This window comes from Podarcis bocagei (assembly GCF_964188305.1).
Source record: "Podarcis bocagei genome assembly, chromosome: 8".
Taxonomy (NCBI): domain Eukaryota; kingdom Metazoa; phylum Chordata; class Lepidosauria; order Squamata; family Lacertidae; genus Podarcis; species Podarcis bocagei.
The window spans coordinates 1,665,960-1,685,803 of NC_138133.1; the positions used below are offsets into that span (position 1 = coordinate 1,665,960).

The window sequence follows — 19,844 nt, forward strand, 5'->3', positions numbered from 1 at the left end:
AGGTCAACACAGGTCTTTGCTTGCGCTGTCTTATGACATTGTGCGCTCGCTCTCTCCGACCTTTTTTTTTTTTTAACCATTTGGAATTAAAGGTTCTCCAAGGAAGGTCAAAGTAACCCTTTCCACTCTGAAGACTGAAAGGGCACCATTCCAAAAGCCTGAATCTGTCATTCCCAGAGGCCACTGAGAAGAAGCGAGGGGATTGGGAGCAGGAGACACAGGTTGATCTCAGTTTTATTTATTTAATTTATGGGTCACACTTTAGTAAAGCTACGAGGAAAACATGCAAGTGAAACAACAATGAAAACAAGGACACAGAGTAGATCAACACAGCAGTGAAACTCAACAGAGCAGATCAAACAAACATTAAATCCAGCTTGCATTACATGCTAGAATGCCTGGACAAATGAAAACATCTTTCCCTTGGGCTTGAATGACGTCACGGTTGGCACCAGTTGAGCCTCCCTAAGGAGGGCATTCCAGAAGCAGGGGGCCATGACCAAAAAGTCCTTCTCCTTGGTAATCACCCAGCTCGCCTCAGGAGCAAAACAGAGTCGGTGCCGAGGTCTCAGGCCACTCCAGATGTTAGAGGGAAGCGTCAGGGCTTTGTGTTGTGCCCTGAAATGGACACGCAGCTACCAGCATTGTTTAAGAGCAGGTTTTGAATCATCAGTCCCAGTTAGTAATCCAGGCTGCATTCCTTGCCCTCACTCCCCTCCAGTGAGACTTTGCAGGTGGGGGAGTCACTGGAGCAACCACAGCCCAGCTGTTAATCGTGGCTGCTATGGAGGGTGCTGCTGCGGAGAATGACCAGGCCAAATCAGTGCCAGATCCTGGCTGATACAGTGATCAGCTCTAGGTTGGTCCCAGTGCCTCACCCAACAGCCAGGAGATCAGCTTAAGAGCCATGGGATCCTGGGCCAGCTCAGCCCCAACCCTCCTCCCCACCCTGGATAACCCCAGCATGTGTCCCTCCTACACAGTTGAGCAGAAAGACATCTCTGCTCAATACACATACACCGTCCGAGACAAAGGAAGTTTGGGTTGTTCTGCCAGTTGCTGCATTGTGTACCAACTGAAGTTTCTAAGAAGTCTTCAAAGGCAGCCCAACAAGCAAGGAATTGCAGTAGTTTAACCCAAGAGGTTTCCACACCTGGTCAACACAGGCCAGGCTCTGACTGTCAGTATACATCTATCTATTTATCTATCTATATATCTGTATCTATAGGTAGGTTGCTTGGTTGGTAGGTAGGTAGGTAGGTATTAGTTTTCACCATTACCAGTTTGTGTCAGTATCTCTGTCACAGCTTAGTATGCTACAAAATCACCTCATGAATACATATTAAGGTCATAAAAATATAAAATATGCATACACACATTTAGAGCAATTAATGTGTGACTCACCACGCTGCAGCCGGGGCAGTCAGGGCCATTCTCACAGGTTCTGTGGCGGGCCTGGATCCCGCCTCCACACTGGGATGTACAACGTTCCCAGGCACCCCAGCCAGTCCAGAACATGTGTGGAGAGCACAGCAGGTGCTCATTGCAATACCTGTGAGAAGGGAAGCAAAAGAGAAAAGAAACCGTATACCTGGTCACAGCTATTTGCATTATTTAAGAACAGGGTTTAGTGCTTTCACTATCAAGAAGGTACACATACATTTCTGAAGACCAATGTGAAGCCGAATATGATTGTGGTCTTACCATAATATTTTGTGGTAATATATAGGACTGGTCTCTGCCTCAAAAAGGTTACATTCAGAATTTTGAAAAAAAGGGCAAGATGGAGGATGGGGAGAGGCATTGTAACAATAAGGGATGCATATGAACAAGTGTGAGTAAAAGAACCTACATACACACATGGTGGGACTGTCGTCTTTTGAGAAAACACTGTGTAGTTATTTTACATATTTTATGTGCCATAACAAGGAACTTATTACCACATGTACCAGTGGTACCTCGGGTTACATACGCTTCAGGTTACAGACTCCGCTAACCCAGAAATAGTGCTTCAGGTTAAGAACTTTGCTTCAGGATAAGAACAGAAATTGTGTGGCGGTGGCACGGCGGCAGCGGGAGGCCCCATTAGCTAAAGTGGTGCTTCAGGTTAAGAACAGTTTCAGGTTAAGAACGGACCTCCAGAACGAATTAAGTACGTAACCAGAGGTATCACTGTATTCCTGTCAGGATATATTCCAGAGACCGTGACCCATCTTGATTTAGTTAAATTTTTGCTGGTAGCAGCTAAGATCTGACTTGCTAGATTTTTGAAACATGCAAATAGACCAACAATTTTAAAAGGTTGTCTGAGTTCTAGGCTATTGCAGCTATGGAAAAGAGGGAGTCTGTTCCGCTGTCAAACAGCTCTTACTGTCAGAAAGTTCTTTTTGATGTTTAGTCAGAATCTCCTGTCTTGTAACTTGAATCCATTGGTTCAAGCCCTACCCTCAAAGCAGGGGAAAACAAACTTGTTCCATTGTCTATGTGACAGCCCTTGAGATATTTGAAGATGGCTCTCATATCTCCTCTCAGTCTCCTCTTTACAGGCTAAACATACACAATTCCCTCCCCCGTTCCCCATAAGGCTTTGTTTCCAGAACCTTTATCATCTGGATTGCACACGTTCCAGCTTGTCAAAATTGACTATGAAGGCCTTTTCAGTTGTGGATTTTTCAGCTGCCAAAGTTTTTGCTGCTTCCCCCCCCCTGCTTTTTTCTATGTATTGTTGTTTGTTGTATGGCTTTTATTGTAAAGCATTGTTCTTTTCTCCTGGTGCTATGTTATGCTTTATTTTCTTATAGTTTTGTAAGTTGCTTAGATACTTTTTCTGTAGCAACCAACTTATAAAAATTAATAACATGATACCTGTCAGATGCGGGTGGTGCTTGCTCGTGAGTAACCAGGCAGGACTCTAACCTGTCTTTTACAGGTTTTATTGGTGCAAACTATTTGCAGTGCAGAACCAACAAGTTCATGTCCGTCTTAGTCACTTGCAGGATCTGGGGGTGGCCTCTTCTGGCTTCTCCCCAACATAAGAACTTAATCACCCCAAATCTCCACCTCCTCTCCTTGCGTTTCACCCCTCCCCCCCCCCCCGCGCAGGCTGGGCGATGGAAGTGGCGTGTCTGCCTCCTGGCCAGCCGGGCTAGGTGAGGCGCTTGGGCTCTCTGCAGCATCTTCCAGCCCCCTCCTCGCTTGGCTGCCCCCTTCCCTCTCTGCTCCACTGGAGGGGTGGCTTTCCTCACTGCTGGAGAGGAGCTGCTCCTCAGAAGCCTCATAGGCTCTCTGTATTCCCCTGCCTCCCTCCCCTCTTCCGATGGCAGTCCCCTGACAATACCCAACCGAAAATTGCCCCATATCAAGCACTACAAGTTCAAGGATATTGTCCCTACTGGCAGCTATGGAACTTCTCTCTCTCTCTCTCTCTCTCTCTCTCTCTCTCTCTCTCTCTCACACACACACACACACACACACACAAGCACAGCAGACAACTGAAGCCCAGTACATGCACAGGACTCTCGACTGCAGCCAGAGAGTTTGTAAAAACTGCTTTGCTTTTAATAAAACAAAACGAGACATGAAGCCAACTTCACATTTTCCTCCCAGTCAGAATGAGCCACAGCACACATGTTAAATTGCTGCACCAAGCAGACAAGCCCCAGGAGCCTCCAAGTCTCATTGTGGGGGTGATTCTGCTGGAACGCAGGATTTTGAGCAAAGTCTGATTAATCCTCTTTCTGGAAGCATTTCAAGCTAGCAGGAAGTGCTTTTCCCCAGATGCTCTTCCCCTGCCTGTTAATTTCTTCTTTTCTCAGGACCCAGAGGGCTTATGTTTTGCAGCGATTCTGCAAAACAAGCAATGCAAGGGTTTTAGATCTGTGAAACTGGAGACCTCTGCACTGACCCTGCGTCTGGAAGTGATGAGGGCAGAAGTGAGAGGGTGACATGGAAAAATTGCCAGGCCAGTGACACGACCCTCGATGCATCGACTGAGGCCACAGTCAATCTCCCCAAAGATAGCAATTGCTATTTGAAGGTGTGGAAGGGAGAGGGGGAGGAGCGACAGATGATTAAAAACACGCACACAAGCTGGTCCCTTCCCCCCCCCCAGCGACTCCAAACTCAAGCTTGTTTCCTGGAAAAGAATTCATTGTGCTCCCACAGACTTCATATTTCCCTCCATAGAATGGGAACAGGTGCTCGTTTTTATGGTGACTGAGCACCTCACAAACGCAACACCAGCACACTTACAGGGTTGGGGGCAGCAATCCTGGCGGTATTTGGTGATGGAGGCTCCCCTCCTTCTGAGAACTCAGCAAGAGTGGACAGCCTCCCCAAAGGGCAGCTCTTCCTCCATTATTACAGATCTTCCCTTGCAAGGAAGCCTTGGGCGTGTTCTGGGTTGCTTCCCCTGAAAACAGAAGATTTTGCAATGCCCCAGATTTTTGTGTCAGATGTGCTGGGGTCCGGAAGCAGACAGGTCAAGTTGTAAAGAGTATCCTGACAGCAGGAAATTTTAAAACCTCTGCTTTAAAGTGTGATGGAGCCTGTGTGGTGGAAGCATGAGGAACCCCAGCTCTGCCAAGCTGGAAGAGGTGAGCTTTATATAGCAATTAAAATACTTTTTAAGAATAGTCTGCTTTAATGTAACATAGATTGTTAGGCAGCTACAACCTTGAAAGCATTCTCTAGGGCTTTACAGAGCCTTAGAATACTCAGTGAAGAAATCAAAAACCAGCTGGCTAACAATCCAGTGCAGAGATCATACACTTTCCCCTGAATTGCAGGTTTCGAAGGCAGTCATGTGGCAGGCTAAAGGCACTGCAGGGAGAGGCAGAACTATGTGACAATGCTGATTTGGGGAGATCCCAACTAAGTGAAAACTGCAACTGAATTCCCCCCCCCCCCAGTAACAATAAGGATGCTACAAGCAGAAATAGCAGAAATTGGAGGAGCAAAGGCTGATTGACACAAAGGAGGAGAAATGAAAGAGGTTGATAGAATCAAGGAGACACCCAAAGGTTAAGTCAATGACGAGGAGAAAGCAGCTTACCTTTCTTCCCGGTTCTGTCCCACACACACGCGGCCTCCATGCCGAGGGCTTGGGTTGGTGCAAGAGCGCTGGCGGACTTGGAAGCCCATCCCACAGGAAGTGCTGCAAGGGGACCAGGATGTCCAAGGAGTCCAGCCTCCATTTCTAGAAGAACAAGGGAGCAGAACTCTGAACCTGCGTGGGAAACAGCTGTTTGGAAGGGATTGTGGAAATGTGGACTGAGGGGAAAGGACAGGCAAGGAAAGAGTTAAGCACCCCTTTCTCCCACTACTCCAGTGATTTTTTTCTTTTAAAAATTGCATCCTATACACGTCCATAGTTGACATTTTAAGGTTTATACCTAAAAGATCCTACATTTACACCTAAAACATGTATGGAGTGGCCCAAAGTGCGACATCAATACCCATTTGCAGAAACGTTCCCCACCCCTTCAGGTCCCCTCCTCTTTCTTTGGCTCACCTGGAGCAGTTGGCCACTTCTAGACTTGGCCCTTCACACTGCCGCCCTCCGCATTTTGGAACTGGGCTGTCACACGAGCGTCTTCTGCAGAGGCAAAAGCCCACACTGGAGCCGTCCACGTGGGAGCAAGACTTCCACTCTGACCAGGCTCCAAAACGGCCATCCACAGTCAGATTCCTTACCTAGAAAGCAAAAGGCAAAAAGACAAGCTCTGGTTGCCGTAGTTAAGGTAATAATCACAGCAGTCATGGAGCTCAGCTCTTGAATTATACTGCTTTCATATGCTTGAATATTTCTCACTAAAAAAACAAAAAACACTTCTGCATTTCAAAAATTAGCATGCCTGGGGAAAAGGGCTTTATTTCCCTGATGTGACAGCTTTCCATACGCAGGGAGTTTTTGCATATGGGGGAAATTTAAAGACACGGGACTTCCTCACTTTCATTATGAAGTGATACAGTCCTATGAGGACTGTACTATGATGCGATTATGCCGGCAATGTGTGTCAATCGCTGTCATTTTACCATTTCCTCAAAATTCTAGACCAAAAGGCTTTCTCCATCTTTTCTACAAAAGGGGAAATTATCTCATTGCACACAATACATTTTTCATTATGCATGTTGAGTATTTTTGCCTCTTCAAGACCCAACATGTACAACTGGAGCTGCTGGATCATGGCCACAGCGTGCCCAGAACTTATTACCAGCTGTCTCACACACCAGCTGTCTCTTAGCAGAGGCAGCCAGGGTTCATCAAGCCATTCAACACCCCGAACAGCTGTGCGATATGCAGCAATCTGCAGATACTATGATTGTGTATCAAAAAGACTGGCTTCCTGCTGCCATCAACATTACCTTAGGTTCTTCGGGGAAATTGTTCAGTTCACAGTTTTGCAATTCAGTTCATACATATAGACCAGAAATAAATTGAAGTAGATACTCGGTGCATTGAGTTGAAACACAGTCTTAAAAATAAATAGGCTGAAAGTAGACAGCCATTTTAAGTGTTGTGGAAGTTGTTTCAATACACAATCTCTACCTTAAAAACCAAACACCTTGGAAGGCAGTGAATGCATGTCAGAAACCCTTCAACCACCCAACAGCATGCCTGTCTCCCTTCATCGATAGTCCACTAGCTGTAATCATTGATGATATATGATTATGTGAATGACATTGGTCACCAATGCAACATACCTCAAGCTTAGAGAAAAGCAGTTGGATAACTAGCATTGACACAGATAGAAGGCTATCATGCAGTGCAAAGGTGTAAGAATGAAAGAAAATTAGTCTGGACTCAACAAACCTATCAGGCAGATCACCGGGAGCAAGTGTGACATGACCAAGTCCCATGAGCAAGTTAAACAAGGCTGGGAGCAACAGGCTCAGGAGTCCTCCAGCCTTCCTCCCATTTGCCTAGCCTGGCATTCCTGCCTCTCCAACCACAGCCCTCTGGGGCCAGCTTACAGCATCACTTGTCACTGGGCCCCATGGGAGGCTTCTTGGCAGTCTTCCTCCTTATCAACCTCTCCTGTCACTGAGCCCCTTTTCCTCAGACTCGGGCCCGCCTACCTAACTTGCTAGATTTTGACTGCTTAGCCCCCTGCTTCCTGTCTGAACTCTTCTGCCTCAAGACCCCCTTCTTCCCACTCTGCTCCAAACCTGCATTTCCCTGAGTGCCCTGCAGCACAGCCCTGGATTCCTTCCCACTTCCTGCCAACAGCACACATCTCTTGGGATGTCCCAATCCCTGTGCCAGGCTTCCGCAGCCAGCCTGACGTTCCACTTCTCTGCAACAACTGCAATTGCCAGCATCCTACAGCTGCAACAGACGGATCTTCTCTTGTTATGCATGTGAGACTGTTGGTGGGTAACTTAATGACTCAGACATACAAATCATGCTGTGTAACAGCTTGCAGAGGAAAGAAGAAAGGTTCAGCCTGTAGCTCAGATCAGAGAGACAAGAAGGCTTGAACTGACATTATTTGTGCATAATCACTTCCTTGACCCAAATGCTCAGACTTACTTCTGCGGGAATCACTTGGACTCAGGGAAAAGAAGAATCTGAATTGAACTTACTGGACACAATGAGATGCTTTGCTCCCACTGACTCATGCTCAGGCTTTCTTCCAGTGGTGTGCACTTCTTGAGCACCAGGTCCCAGCCGCAGTAAGGATCCTGGGATCCAACACATGCGCTGGAAACACAAACCCAAAACATCAGACTGCAGTATAATCGTGTACCAGGAAGGGCTTCAAGTGGGTCCACCCTCAAGAAGGCATGTGCTGTAGAGGGGCACAGAGGACTTGTCAACCTGGGAAGGGAGCCCATCTAGGAGAAGGAAAACTCTGATCCTAAATCTCTGCTGCCTTGTGACTATATTCATTCACGAGAAAGGCTTTGGGAGTAGACCTTGAGGAAAAACCTGTACCACCTGCCTTGTGGGACACATTAAGGAGAAGAAAAGGCTCAGGAGTGAACCCTGCACAAATCCAGAGTGGAGTCCCGAAGGCAGCTGGGTGGCGCCTTGTACACCCCCTTCCGGCAACTCCTGCAGCCAAGCTGGGGCCAAGCCTTTTGCTCTGCTTCCGCCTGGACATCAGCAAGGCTGAGAGAGGGGTCTTGTCATCTGGGCAGCCCAGGACCTTCATACATGCTGCCCAGCCTTGCCCCCCTGAGGTCACTTCAGTGCTGCTAACACAGCAGTTTGACTTTACCCCCGGACTTTACTCCATTGTCCCTCGAGACAGATGGATACCAACAACCTGTGCTTGAGAAAGAGCTGCTGTTTCTAGCAAAAGACCTATCACACGTGGCAAGTAGGGCAGAGTAGGAGGGAGAATTCTAGCCCTTCCCCAACTCTCCTCCCCATTCAGCAGAGAGGTCTCAGAGGTTGAATTTCCCTACAGATAATCTCCATTTGTTGGAGCAATTAATAGTTTTCTGGAGATGTTCTACTTTGTCCCAAAAGGAAAAGCACTGTGGATTATATTACTGAGAATAGATAATTATTAAACCTTTTAATTGGAATGTTAAACAACTAAAGCTTCAGCTGATTAATTGATAGGAGGCTATTTTGGATGGGTGCAATGGACCCCAACTGTCCTTGAGCACATGTGCAAACCAGAGAAACTGTGGCAACCATGCACATACCACAACTACATGCACATACCACACCACTTTCTCCTCAGCTAGCAGTAAGTCTTGAATTTTTGTTTTTTCCAAAACTCTTTATTTTGTGGGGGTTGATCTTCATAGATAATGCATCTTGGAGGAACCCCAACCCCCATTCAATTAATAGATTAAGTGGAAGTTGAATGATCAACTAAAATTCTTTAGGATTTGGCTGGTGGCCCCAACAGTAATGCGCTTTTACAAATCCCTGATATCTTTGAATTCTGCACTTCTCACAGTCAGCCAGCCAGATACCTGTGTGTTTTGTAAAACAGACATCTCTTCAGTGGGATCTTCACCACACTTCTCTGCAGGCCCACATACAGAGAACTCTGGCTGTGTGAAATCTGCAGACTCCTGATGGGCTCCCACTGCTTCTTTGGGAATATGTCAATCTCCTCCAGCAAGCAGCTGCTCGATGTTTGATTAACTGGAGCAAGTACTTTCTTAATAGTGCCATGATCTGTAACGGCAAGAGAAGGGAGTTATTTGTGAAAACAATGATGCAAGTAGAGGATGCATGCATTCCTTGCAACTCAAAGGAGACCTACGTTGCATGAAACTGACTGATACTGAATTGGCCAAATGGCCCATCTTGCAAGGTGTTGTGTAATCTGACTGGAAACAGCTCTCCAGGATTTGGACTTTTAGGCAGATTTCACTCCCAGTTCTGCGGCTTTCCGGTGCTAATTTAAGATGGATGGAGATGATGGGAGCCATAATCCAACAACATCTGGGGATCCAAGGTTGAAGAACACTGTTTCAGGTGATCTAGCAGCGAATTATTGCATCCTCACATATGCAATAATTGCTGTGCTGCGCAGGAGTGTAACTGTGCTCCAGAGCACTGATTGGCAACTAGTTTCAACCCAGGGCCTCTTAGAAGAAGGGATGGGCAATGGCTGACCAGGGTACTGCCCCAACTGGATAACCAGTAAATCTCACTCCTATGGCCACTATTCAATCCTTATTCTCCTCTTGCCCCAGGCTTCCAGTTGCTGATCCATGGGGTGGTGAACCTGCAGCACGGGTGCCACAAGTGATACTGGTATCATAGAATTGTAGAGTTCCAACTATAGAGTTGGAAGGGACCCCGAGGGTCATCTAGTCCAACCCTCTGCAATACAGGAATCTTTTGCCCAATGTGGGGCTCGAACCCATGACCCAGAGATGAAGAGTCTTTTGCCCCAGTGGCTGAGCTATCCCGGCTGTGACAGAATCAGGCCTGCACTTCTGCCTGCCTCTCCTGATGGATGCTCTCTAGATCAACAGACTACAGGCAAAATCACCTCAAGGCATTGAAATGATTCAGTGTACACTAAAGTATGCGTTAGAATGCTGCTCTCCCACCCTTTGGACCGGCAGCACACTTGACCAAAAGGTTAATCACAACTCAGGAGGCCTGAGAGCATCTCCTGTCCAGCGCCTCTTGTTGCCCAGTTAGGCCTGCAATTGTTGGATAAAATACCATGGGAATCATCTAGTCCAGTGAACAGGGACATAGACATAGATTAACTCCCACTCTTCTCTTTCCCAGCGCTTCCTTTGTATTGTGTGGAGGCCTAGATACCTAAGCTTAAGTCAAGGAAACATTCTGTTTGTTCTAATATCCCATTCTGTTCATTTCTGTTTCTGTAATTATTACCATAGATCATATTCTGTCTGGGGCTTGGAGGGAAAACTGCACTTTTTATGATTTTTTGATCGCTCAGATATGCTATCCTTAGACTATTACAAAGGAAAAGTTAATTTAAAATTAAATCAAAATGTAACACTGTGAAGATTAAATCTTTGTCAAGAAAACGCAACAGGTCTGGGCTGGAAGCAAAGTCATGAAGAAACACTGGAGTTCAGAGCCAGGGATTTTAGCAGCAGCCACAAAAAGGTGCAAGGTCAGCACACGATATCTAAAAATGGAAGGCAGGATGGGAGGCATTCAGACACACACCAAAGTGTCCAGAGTTAGAAAGCATCTTCTTGACTTTTCCTCTGTATTAAATGTCTGGTAAGCTTTTGTCAACAGACCAATGAAGGCAGATGCTGTGGGGGTTTCTAGCTCTGAAAAATGTACCTTTCTTTTTCTTCTTCTTCTTCTTAATAATAATAATAATAATAATAATAATAATTTTTTATTTGTATCCCGCCCTCCCCTGCCGGAGCTGGGCTCAGAGCGGCTAACATCATATTAATAACACAATATACATAAAAACAAGCAATCAACTGATTAAAATGCATCCCAAAATTAATTCAAATAAATTAAAATTAAAATCAAACTAAACAAATGGCAGTCCTCAGGTTAAATTGAAAGCGGTTAATTCTCACCAGGACCAACTGTTTCCACTGATATTATAAGGACCTGTGAGCAGGCTGGGAAACCTCCTTTGTGCTTGTTCTTATACAAAGAGAAAATGAGTCAGACTGAACCCTGACCAAAGGCCTGGCGGGACAGCTCTGTCTTGCAGGCCCTGCGAAAAGATGTCAAATCTCGCAGGGCCCTGGTCTCTTTTGAGTGAGTGTTCCACCAGGCCGGGGCCATGACTGAAAAGGCCCTGGCTCTGGTCGAGGCCAGTCTGACCACCCTGGGGCCCGGGATCTTCAGGGTGTTGTTATTAGCAGACCATAGGGTCCTCCCTGGGACATACTAGGAGAGGCAGTCCCATAGGTATGAGGGTCCTAGGCCGTATAGGGCAGGCTTCCTCAACCTCGGCCCTCCAGATGTTTTGGGCCTACAACTCCCATGATCCCTAGCTAGCAGGACCAGCGGTCAGGGATGATGGGAATTGTAGTCTCAAAACATCTGAAGGGCCGAGGTTGAGGAAGCCTGGTATAGGGCTTTAAAGGTTAAAACCAGCACCTTAAACCTGACCCCGTACTCCACCAGGAAACAGTGTAGCTGGTGTAGCACCGGGTGAATGTGATCTTGCGGCGAAGACCCCGTAAGGAGTCTTGCTGTGGCATTCTGCACCCGCTGGAGTTTCTGGGTCAGTCTCAAGGGCAGCTCCACATAGAGTGAGTTACAATAATCCAGTCTGGAGGTGACCGTCGTGTGGATCACAGTGGCTAGGTCCGGGCGAGAGAGTTAAGGGGCCAACTGCTTAGCTTGGCGGAGATGAAAAAATGCCGCCTTTGTTGTAGCTGCAACCTGTACCTCCATAGAAAGGGAGGCGTCAAAGGTTACACCAAACTCTTGACGGAAGGTGCTGGCACTAGTTGTGCCCCCAGCAAGGGATAGGAGTTGGCCCCCCAAGCCCATACCATCTCGACTGAGCCAAAGGACCTCTGTCTTCAAAGGATTTAACTTCAACCGGATCCCATGCAGCCATCCAGCCACGGCTTCCAGTCATCTGAACAGTGTCGTCGTCGTCGTCTTCTTCTTCTTCTTCTTCTTCTTCTTCTTCTTCTTCTTCTTCTTCTTCTTCTCCTCCTCCTCCTCCTCCTCCTCCTCCTCCTCCTCCTCCTCCTCCTCCTCCTAAAACAGCTTTATGTAGCCACTTAGTATGGCCTCCACTATTGCTCTCTTTCCCCACAACACATTGTATCATAAGTGTCTGGTGTTGGTAACAGGGAAGTTTATAGAGGGAGAATGCTACAAGTCTATATATAGTCTCGGAGGCTAATCAGATATAATCTTTGTCAATTTCACTCCTGCAGCAAAGGTTCTTGCCAGTTTCACTGCTGCTCTTTTCAGCCTTTGCAATGGGACTCGATAATGTGCAGCTGGCACTGAATTATCCAGGACTAGCAGCTAGGAACACAAGCCTTTGCTCGAGGCAGCTGGAAGGAGAACAGCCTTTTAAAGGCGGGAGACAGGCGTGTACATATTCTGTGGACAGAACTGAAAACAGCACCAAACTTCTGAGAAAACCAGGGGACAAAGTTCTACATATCTCTGCCTGGATCCAAAAAGTGATGAGTGGAAGGAAATAGTGCTCTTTTGCACACGTGCTAAGAGAGAGGACGCCACACTAACTATAAGGGGTAATGGCTCTAGAGCAATCCTCTTGTGAAAGGAGAACATGGATTTAGTTTTCCTCTTCTCATTCAGTGCTCTGAACAGCTCTTCCACACAAGGAAGAAGGGCATTTTGGGATCCATCCCTCCACTGCAGATCCCTTGCTTGTTGCAACCTTCCATGGGTCTCCACTTGCACACATTATAAGCTGGATCCTGAACACAAACTGGTTCTGACCTGATCTTCTAAAGAGAGAATTCTGAGTCTTCTGCTATGCTGCCATAGAAATTAAATCTGATGAGGACAGGAATGTTAGCATTGCAGCTGTACTGCTGCTGTAACTAGTTAATACCTAGAGTATTTCAGATGTAGTTATAGTCCCTTAGAAAGAGCTAATATGAAATATTTCAGTTAATTTCTTTCCTTATGCAACAGCATCAGGCCAGAGAAGCTGCGGTGAAGGAGGAGTAGAATTTGCAGTCTAGGAGCAGCAGTCTGGAACAGCCAACCGTTTCCCCTCTGCACCTCCCCGGCTCCACTTAAGAAGCAAGCTTACTTGTGGGTGTCCTGGCTGGAGGGGCAAAGGTGTGGGGGAGGAAAAGTGGCTGATGAGAGAAGTAGGCAGAGAAAGATTTATGCACGTGATGATCGATTAAAAATGTGCCGATAAGTGAATTCATTTGCAAACTCCTCAGATACATTAAAAGGCACCATCCAAAATGATAATTCATTTGAGTTCCTTGAGTCTATCTTGAGGACGCCATGAGACAATCCGCTGTACATTTTCAGAATCAAGTAAGTATTTTGACAATTGCTTGTCATGCTGTCCAAATGCTTATTCTACAGCAATAGGATAATTATGGTTATCTTTTCACATCCCTCTGAATGAGACCTCCCTCATCCAGCCTTGTCAGACTTGTGCTTTTAATGGCTTCATCTCTACACCCGGTGATTATTCAAAAGAAAAGGCTGTGCCTCAGTCAAAACAAAGAGTTTTGATGAAGAACAAAAGAATCAGGGAACAAAAAATTCTGTTTTCCTAACCACTCTATCATCAGACAAACCTGTTTCTGAATGGGATGTGACTGCCTGGGTTTCCTCCCCAAAATCAGGCAATGCACATGCTCATGAAACCAAACCCAGTCCAAGCACCACATCTCACATACCTAAGGACACCTCCCTCTTCTGGCGCACTATATCAGGCCTCCTGGAGAACGATCGCAACGTGTCAGTCTGCGCTATCAAACCTCTTGAATGGATGCAGTCCTATCACTCACTTGACCGAGACCAGGATGCTGAGTCCAATCAGCTAACAGTATCCCCAGAAAATTTCCCAGCCTGGCCTCCAGTAACTATAAATGAGGTCAAAAACCTCATTATGCAGCTTAAAAAGCAATAAAGCACCAGGCATTGATCACTTGCCTCTGGAACTCTTGAAATCCAATATTGATTGGTGGGCACCCCTGCTTGTGGTAATCTTCTCACTTGACTCATCTGGTCTACTCCCAGATGCCTGGGCCACAGCGGTATATTCAAAAAGGGCCTCACATCTGATCTGGCTAGCTACAGACCAAACTATTTAATTGCTCTTCGTCTAACATTGTGTATGCCATCAAATGCCAACAGTGTCCTTCAGCTCTCTATATTGGACAAACAGGCCAAACCTTACGCCAAAGAATAAATGGACATAAATCTGACATCAAGAATCACAAAACAGAGAAACCAGTAGGAGAACACTTCAATCTCCCAGGACATTCTATACAAGATCTCAAAGTAGCTGTTTTACTACAAAGGAATTTCAGAAATAGACTGGAAAGAGAAGCTGCTGAATTGCAACTCATTACCAAACTTAAAACCATGGAGAGACCTGGTTTGAACAAAGACATTGGATTCTTATCCCATTATACATGACTAAGCCATTTTTCACCTTCTCACCCCTTGCCTTTTCCTGTAAGACCTATTGCAGTCGTTAAGAGCCGTCAACAGGCTCATCTCAGCTATCTGCCAATCTCCCATTCCCACCACCCTCCTGAGTAATACCCCTCCCCACCTTCTCACTATATAGAAGGATCTGGCAACTTCTGTTTCAGTGTATCTGAAGAAGTGTGCATGCACATGAAAGCTCATACCAAGAACTAACTTAGTTGGTCTTTAAGATGCTACTGGAAGGAATTTTTTTATACAGACCAAACAGTTTGTTACCTATAACTAGTAAACTATATGCAAAGCACTCCTTTTTTAAAAAATAAATATTTATTAAAGTTTTCACAGTATTACATAATGAAAAAGAAAAAATACAAAATAAAAAACAGTTAAAAATAATTCCATCTTTTCCTATAACAAACTAGCCGACTGGATAGACGATGAGGCTATTCTCACCGAAGAGCAAGCAGGATTTAGGCAAGGCAGATCCACTCTAGATCATTGCTTTGTTCTAGCACATCTCATAGACAAGTAAGCTAAGAAACCACGTGGTGTGCTTTACACAGTTTTCATCAATTTGAAAGCTGCATTTGACTCAATTTCGCGAATAAGACTCTGGGATAAGCTGAACTCCTCAAGTATAGACAAAAGACTACTGTACTTGATCAAATGCTTATATGAAGATACAGTGTTGAAAGTGTGCTGCTCCACAAATGGACAACTTACAGCATCTATACAAGCCACAAAGGGAGTCAAGCAAGGGTATATCCTAGCCCCGGCACTGTTCAACTTGTATATAAATGACATTGTCCAATGTCTAACATCTCCACCCCTAAATTGGCCACAAAACCCATCTCAATACTATTATATGCAGATGATGTGGTTCTTCTATCCCAAACAAAAGTAGGCCTAAAAAGACTAATCAGAGCATTTTCAGGATATTGCCAGAGAGAACAGCTGGCCATGAATTATTGTATTTTTCGCCCTATAAGACGCACCAGACCATAAGACGCACCTAGTTTTTGGAGGAGGACAACAAGAAAGAAAAAATATTCTGAATCCCATAAGCCAGGACAGCAAGCGGGATCTCAGCTCAGTGATCCCGCTTGCTGTCCCGGCTTATGGGATAGCTGCGCGCAGCCTCTCCCGGGTAGCGGCATGAATTCTCTCCCTGCCCGGGAGAGGCTGCGAGCGGCTAGGGCTCCACCAAGAGCCACGCTCCCTTTAAAGAGCGCGTGGAGCGTGTGTGCGGCTCTTTAAAGGGAGCACTAAGCAGAGCCTCCCGCCTGCATTTGCTCCATAAGATGCACACACATTTCCCCTTACTTTTTAGGAGGGGAAAAGTGCATCTTATAGAGCAAAAATTACGATACAAGAAAACAAAAGTCATGGTTTTCTGAAGAAACTATAGGGCCCATAGATGGTGCATGGACAACCAGCTAATTGAAAGTTTTCAAATATCTTGGCCTTATTTTCCAGTCTACAGGGTCATGGGGAGCACACCAGAAATGTGCAAAGGAAAAAGTGTCCCAAAGCGCCAAAATTCTGACACGCTTTTCTCACACAAAATGTGGTAAACATATACTATCAGTCCTGGAAGTGTTCCAAGCTAAACCCCTAGCACAGTTGTTACATGGGGCTCAGATCTGGACAGGCACTCACCTTGCCTCTACGGAACCTGTCCAATCAAAGTTCTTAAGGCAAATTTTCTCTGTACCACCCTGTGTCCCAAGCACATCATTGCGCACAGAGGCTAATTTTCCCTCAGTAGAATTACGGATCTGGCCTGGGACACTTAACTCTTGGCTTCACCTAAACTCAAATCCCCCCAGTCTAATATCCCTAGTGCTGCAAGGTTGTCACCTGGACTAAAATTGTCTATCAAAAACTTCACTTTGGGTTTTAGTAAAGCAAACAGTCTAATTTGTCAGCGCCTAAACGATATCGAACGCCAGAACAACTTGGCCACAATAAGGAAATTTTGCCCATGGTATGAATATTTTCCACCTTCCTGTTTCGACTCTCTGGCCCCCTATCTGCATAACCTAGCAATTCTAAAATATAGACACACTTTTACTCTCACAAGATTGAATATATTGCCCTTGGCTGTACTTGAGAGACGATTCCAACAGATTCCACATGAAAAACTCTTATGTCCCTGTGGAGATAGCAGTCCCGAGTTGGTGGCGCGTGCCCTTCTGGCGTGCACTCTCAATTAAGACTTGAGGAATGAGATTATCACCCCTCTTTTATTGTCCATTCTAGGTCGCTCAAGCACTGCCACAGGGTCCTTTCTCTTGGCAGATCAAGATGAGCAGGTGACAGCAAAGGTTGCAAGGTTTTTAGCTGGGGCAATCAGAATAGGATCCACTATTTGACTATTGATTCAAAACCCTAAAATGTATTTTAGATAACTGACTTTTTCTTTCTATTCTTTGTATATTGTATTGTTGTTTTATTGCTATGGCCAATGGCTGACGCAAATAAAGATTCATTCATTCATACCCCAGAAGCTTTTGCTCCTTACAGCCTTCTAAAACAGGTTGCTAGAAGCAAGCAGCCAAGTGGGGGCCCTTTCTTGATTGATTTTGTCATTCTACAGTACCGAGGGAGAAGGCATTTTAAGACTGGTTAGGGTAAGTTTAAGACTGGTTAGGGTAAGTTTACTGGTTGTGGGAGTTTACTATAGATCCCCAAGCCAAACGGAGGACATAGATGATGCCTTCCTGGAACAGATGGCCAAGCATGCAAAAGGAAGGGAGATAGTAGTAATGGGGGACTTCAATTACCCAGATATTTGTTGGACGTCAAACTCAGCCAAGAGCATAAGGTCAAACAGATTCCTCACTGGCCTTGCAGACAACTTCATTGTCCAGAAAGTGGGAGAAGCAACAAGAGGAACAGCCATTTTAGATCTGGTCCTAACCAATGTTGATGACCTGGTTAGTGGGGTAGATGTGGAAGGATCATTAGGCGCGAGTGATCATGCTCTTCTGAAGTTTACTATACAGCGGAAAGGAGCAGCCAAGCATACTAGGACTCAATTTCTTGACTTTAAGAAACCCGACTTCATAAAACTTAGGGAAGTGCTGGGTGAGATCCCATGGACAGCAATACTAAAAGGAAAGGGAGTTCATGATGGCTGGGAGTTTGTTAAGAGGGAGATAGTAAAAGCTTCTATGGGTATGTTCGTAGCAAAAGGAAGAGCAAAGAAACAGTGGGGTCACTCAGAGGAGAAGATGGTGAAATGCAAACAGGGGACACAGAAAGGGCTGAACTCCACAATGCCTTCTTTGCCTCAGTCTTCTCCGATAAAGAAAACAATGCCCGACCTGAAGAATTTGGAGTAAATGATTCAGCAAAGCAAACACAGCCCAGAATAACTAAGGAGATAGTACAAGAATATTTGGCTAGTCTAGATGTATTCAAGTCTCCAGGGCCAGATGAACTGCATCCAAGAGTATTAAAAGAACTGGCAGATGTGATCTCAGAACCACTGGCAGTCATCTTTGAGAATTCCTGGAGAACAGGCGAAGTCCCGGCAGACTGGAGGAGGGCAAATGTTGTCCCTATTTTCAAAAAGGGGAAAAGAGAGGACCCAAATAATTACCGCCCAGTCAGTCTGACATCAATAGCAGGGAAGATTCTGGAGCAGATCATTAAGCAAACAGTCTGTGAGCACCTAGAAAGGAATGCGGTGATCACCAATAGTCAGCATGGATTTCTGAAAAATAAGTCATGTCAGACTAACCTGATCTCGTTTTTTGACAGAATTACAAGCCTGGTAGATGAAGGGAACGCAGTGGATGTAGCCTACCTAGATTTCAGCAAGGCATTTGACAAGGTGCCCCATGATATTCTTGTAAAGAAGCTGGTAAAATGCGGTCTTGACTATGCTACCACTCAGTGGATTTGTAACTGGCTGACTGACCGAACCCAAAGGGTGCTCATCAATGGTTCCTCTTCATCCTGGAGAAGAGTGACTAGTGGGGTGCCACAGGGTTCTGTCTTGGGCCCGGTCTTATTCAACATCTTTATCAACGACTTGGAGGATGGACTCAAGGGCATCCTGATCAAATTTGCAGATGACACCAAACTGGGAGGGGTGGCTAACACCCCAGAGGACAGGATCACACTTCAAAACGACCTTGACAGATTAGAGAACTGGGCAAAAACAAACAAGATGAATTTTAACAGGGAGAAATGTAAAGTATTGCACTTGGGCAAAAAAAATGAGAGGCACAAATACAAGATGGGTGACACCTGGCTTGAGAGCAGTACATGTGAAAAGGATCTAGGAGTCTTGGTTGACCACAAACTTGACATGAGCCAACAGTGTGACGTGGCAGCTAAAAAAGCCAATGCAATTCTGGGCTGCATCAATAGGAGTATAGCATCTAGATCAAGGGAAGTAATAGTGCCACTGTATTCTGCTCTGGTCAGACCACACCTGGAGTACTGTGTCCAGTTCTGGGCACCACAATTCAAGAAGGACACTGACAAACTGGAACGTGTCCAGAGGAGGGCAACCAAAATGGTCAAAGGCCTGGAAACGATGCCTTATGAGGAACGGCTAAGGGAGCTGGGCATGTTTAGCCTGGAGAAGGGGAGGTTAAGGGGTGATATGATAGCCATGTTCAAATATATAAAAGGATGACACATAGAGGAGGGAGAAAGGTTGTTTTCTGCTGCTCCAGAGAAGCGGACACGGAGCAATGGATCCAAACTACAAGAAAGCAGATTCCACCTAAACATTAGGAAGAACTTCCTGACAGTAAGAGCTGTTTGACAGTGGAATTTGCTGCCAAGGAGTGTGGTGGAGTCTCCTTCTTTGGAGGTCTTTAAGCAGAGGCTTGACAACCATATGTCAGGAGTGCTCTGATGGTGTTTCCTGCTTGGCAGGGGGTTGGACTCGATGGCCCTTGTGGTCTCTTCCAACTCTATGATTCTATGATTCTATGATTCTATGATTCTAAGGCAGAGGGAGCCAATGTGATACATTCGAGACATTATATTGGACTCCAGTTTCCACATCTTCCCCAGCCAGCATGGTCAATGCCCAGGGAAGACGTGAGCTATGGTCCAACAATATCTGGAGGACCCCACACTGGGGTATGGGCAAGGGGATGATGACCTCTGTGACACTGAGGTATTCCTCCAAAAGAAACCTTCTCCCTGCAAATAATGGGCTTCGGCAAGGCAAGGTGCAGCCTGTTCGTCTTCTGCTGCCAACCACAGATACAGGGCCCTTTGCCCATTCCCCAAACCACATGAGAGCCACTGTCCC

At 45.8% G+C, this 19,844-nt stretch overlaps 1 protein-coding gene across 5 annotated transcripts in view; it reads right to left on the reverse strand.

Moving 5' to 3' along the window:
- SEMA5A (semaphorin 5A) overlaps window positions 1–19,844 on the reverse strand; it is a 148,341-nt gene that overhangs the window by 30,686 nt on the left and 97,811 nt on the right. For all 5 annotated transcript variants that reach the window (XM_081205962.1, XM_081205963.1, XM_081205966.1 and 2 more), the window contains exons 11-15: window positions 8,938–9,145; window positions 7,588–7,705; window positions 5,513–5,694; window positions 5,054–5,197; window positions 1,405–1,552 (exon numbers count right to left, since the gene is read on the reverse strand). In XM_081205962.1, the coding sequence (XP_081062088.1) occupies window positions 1,405–1,552; window positions 5,054–5,197; window positions 5,513–5,694; window positions 7,588–7,705; window positions 8,938–9,145 (800 nt within the window). The remainder of the gene's footprint in view (window positions 1–1,404; window positions 1,553–5,053; window positions 5,198–5,512; window positions 5,695–7,587; window positions 7,706–8,937; window positions 9,146–19,844) is intronic.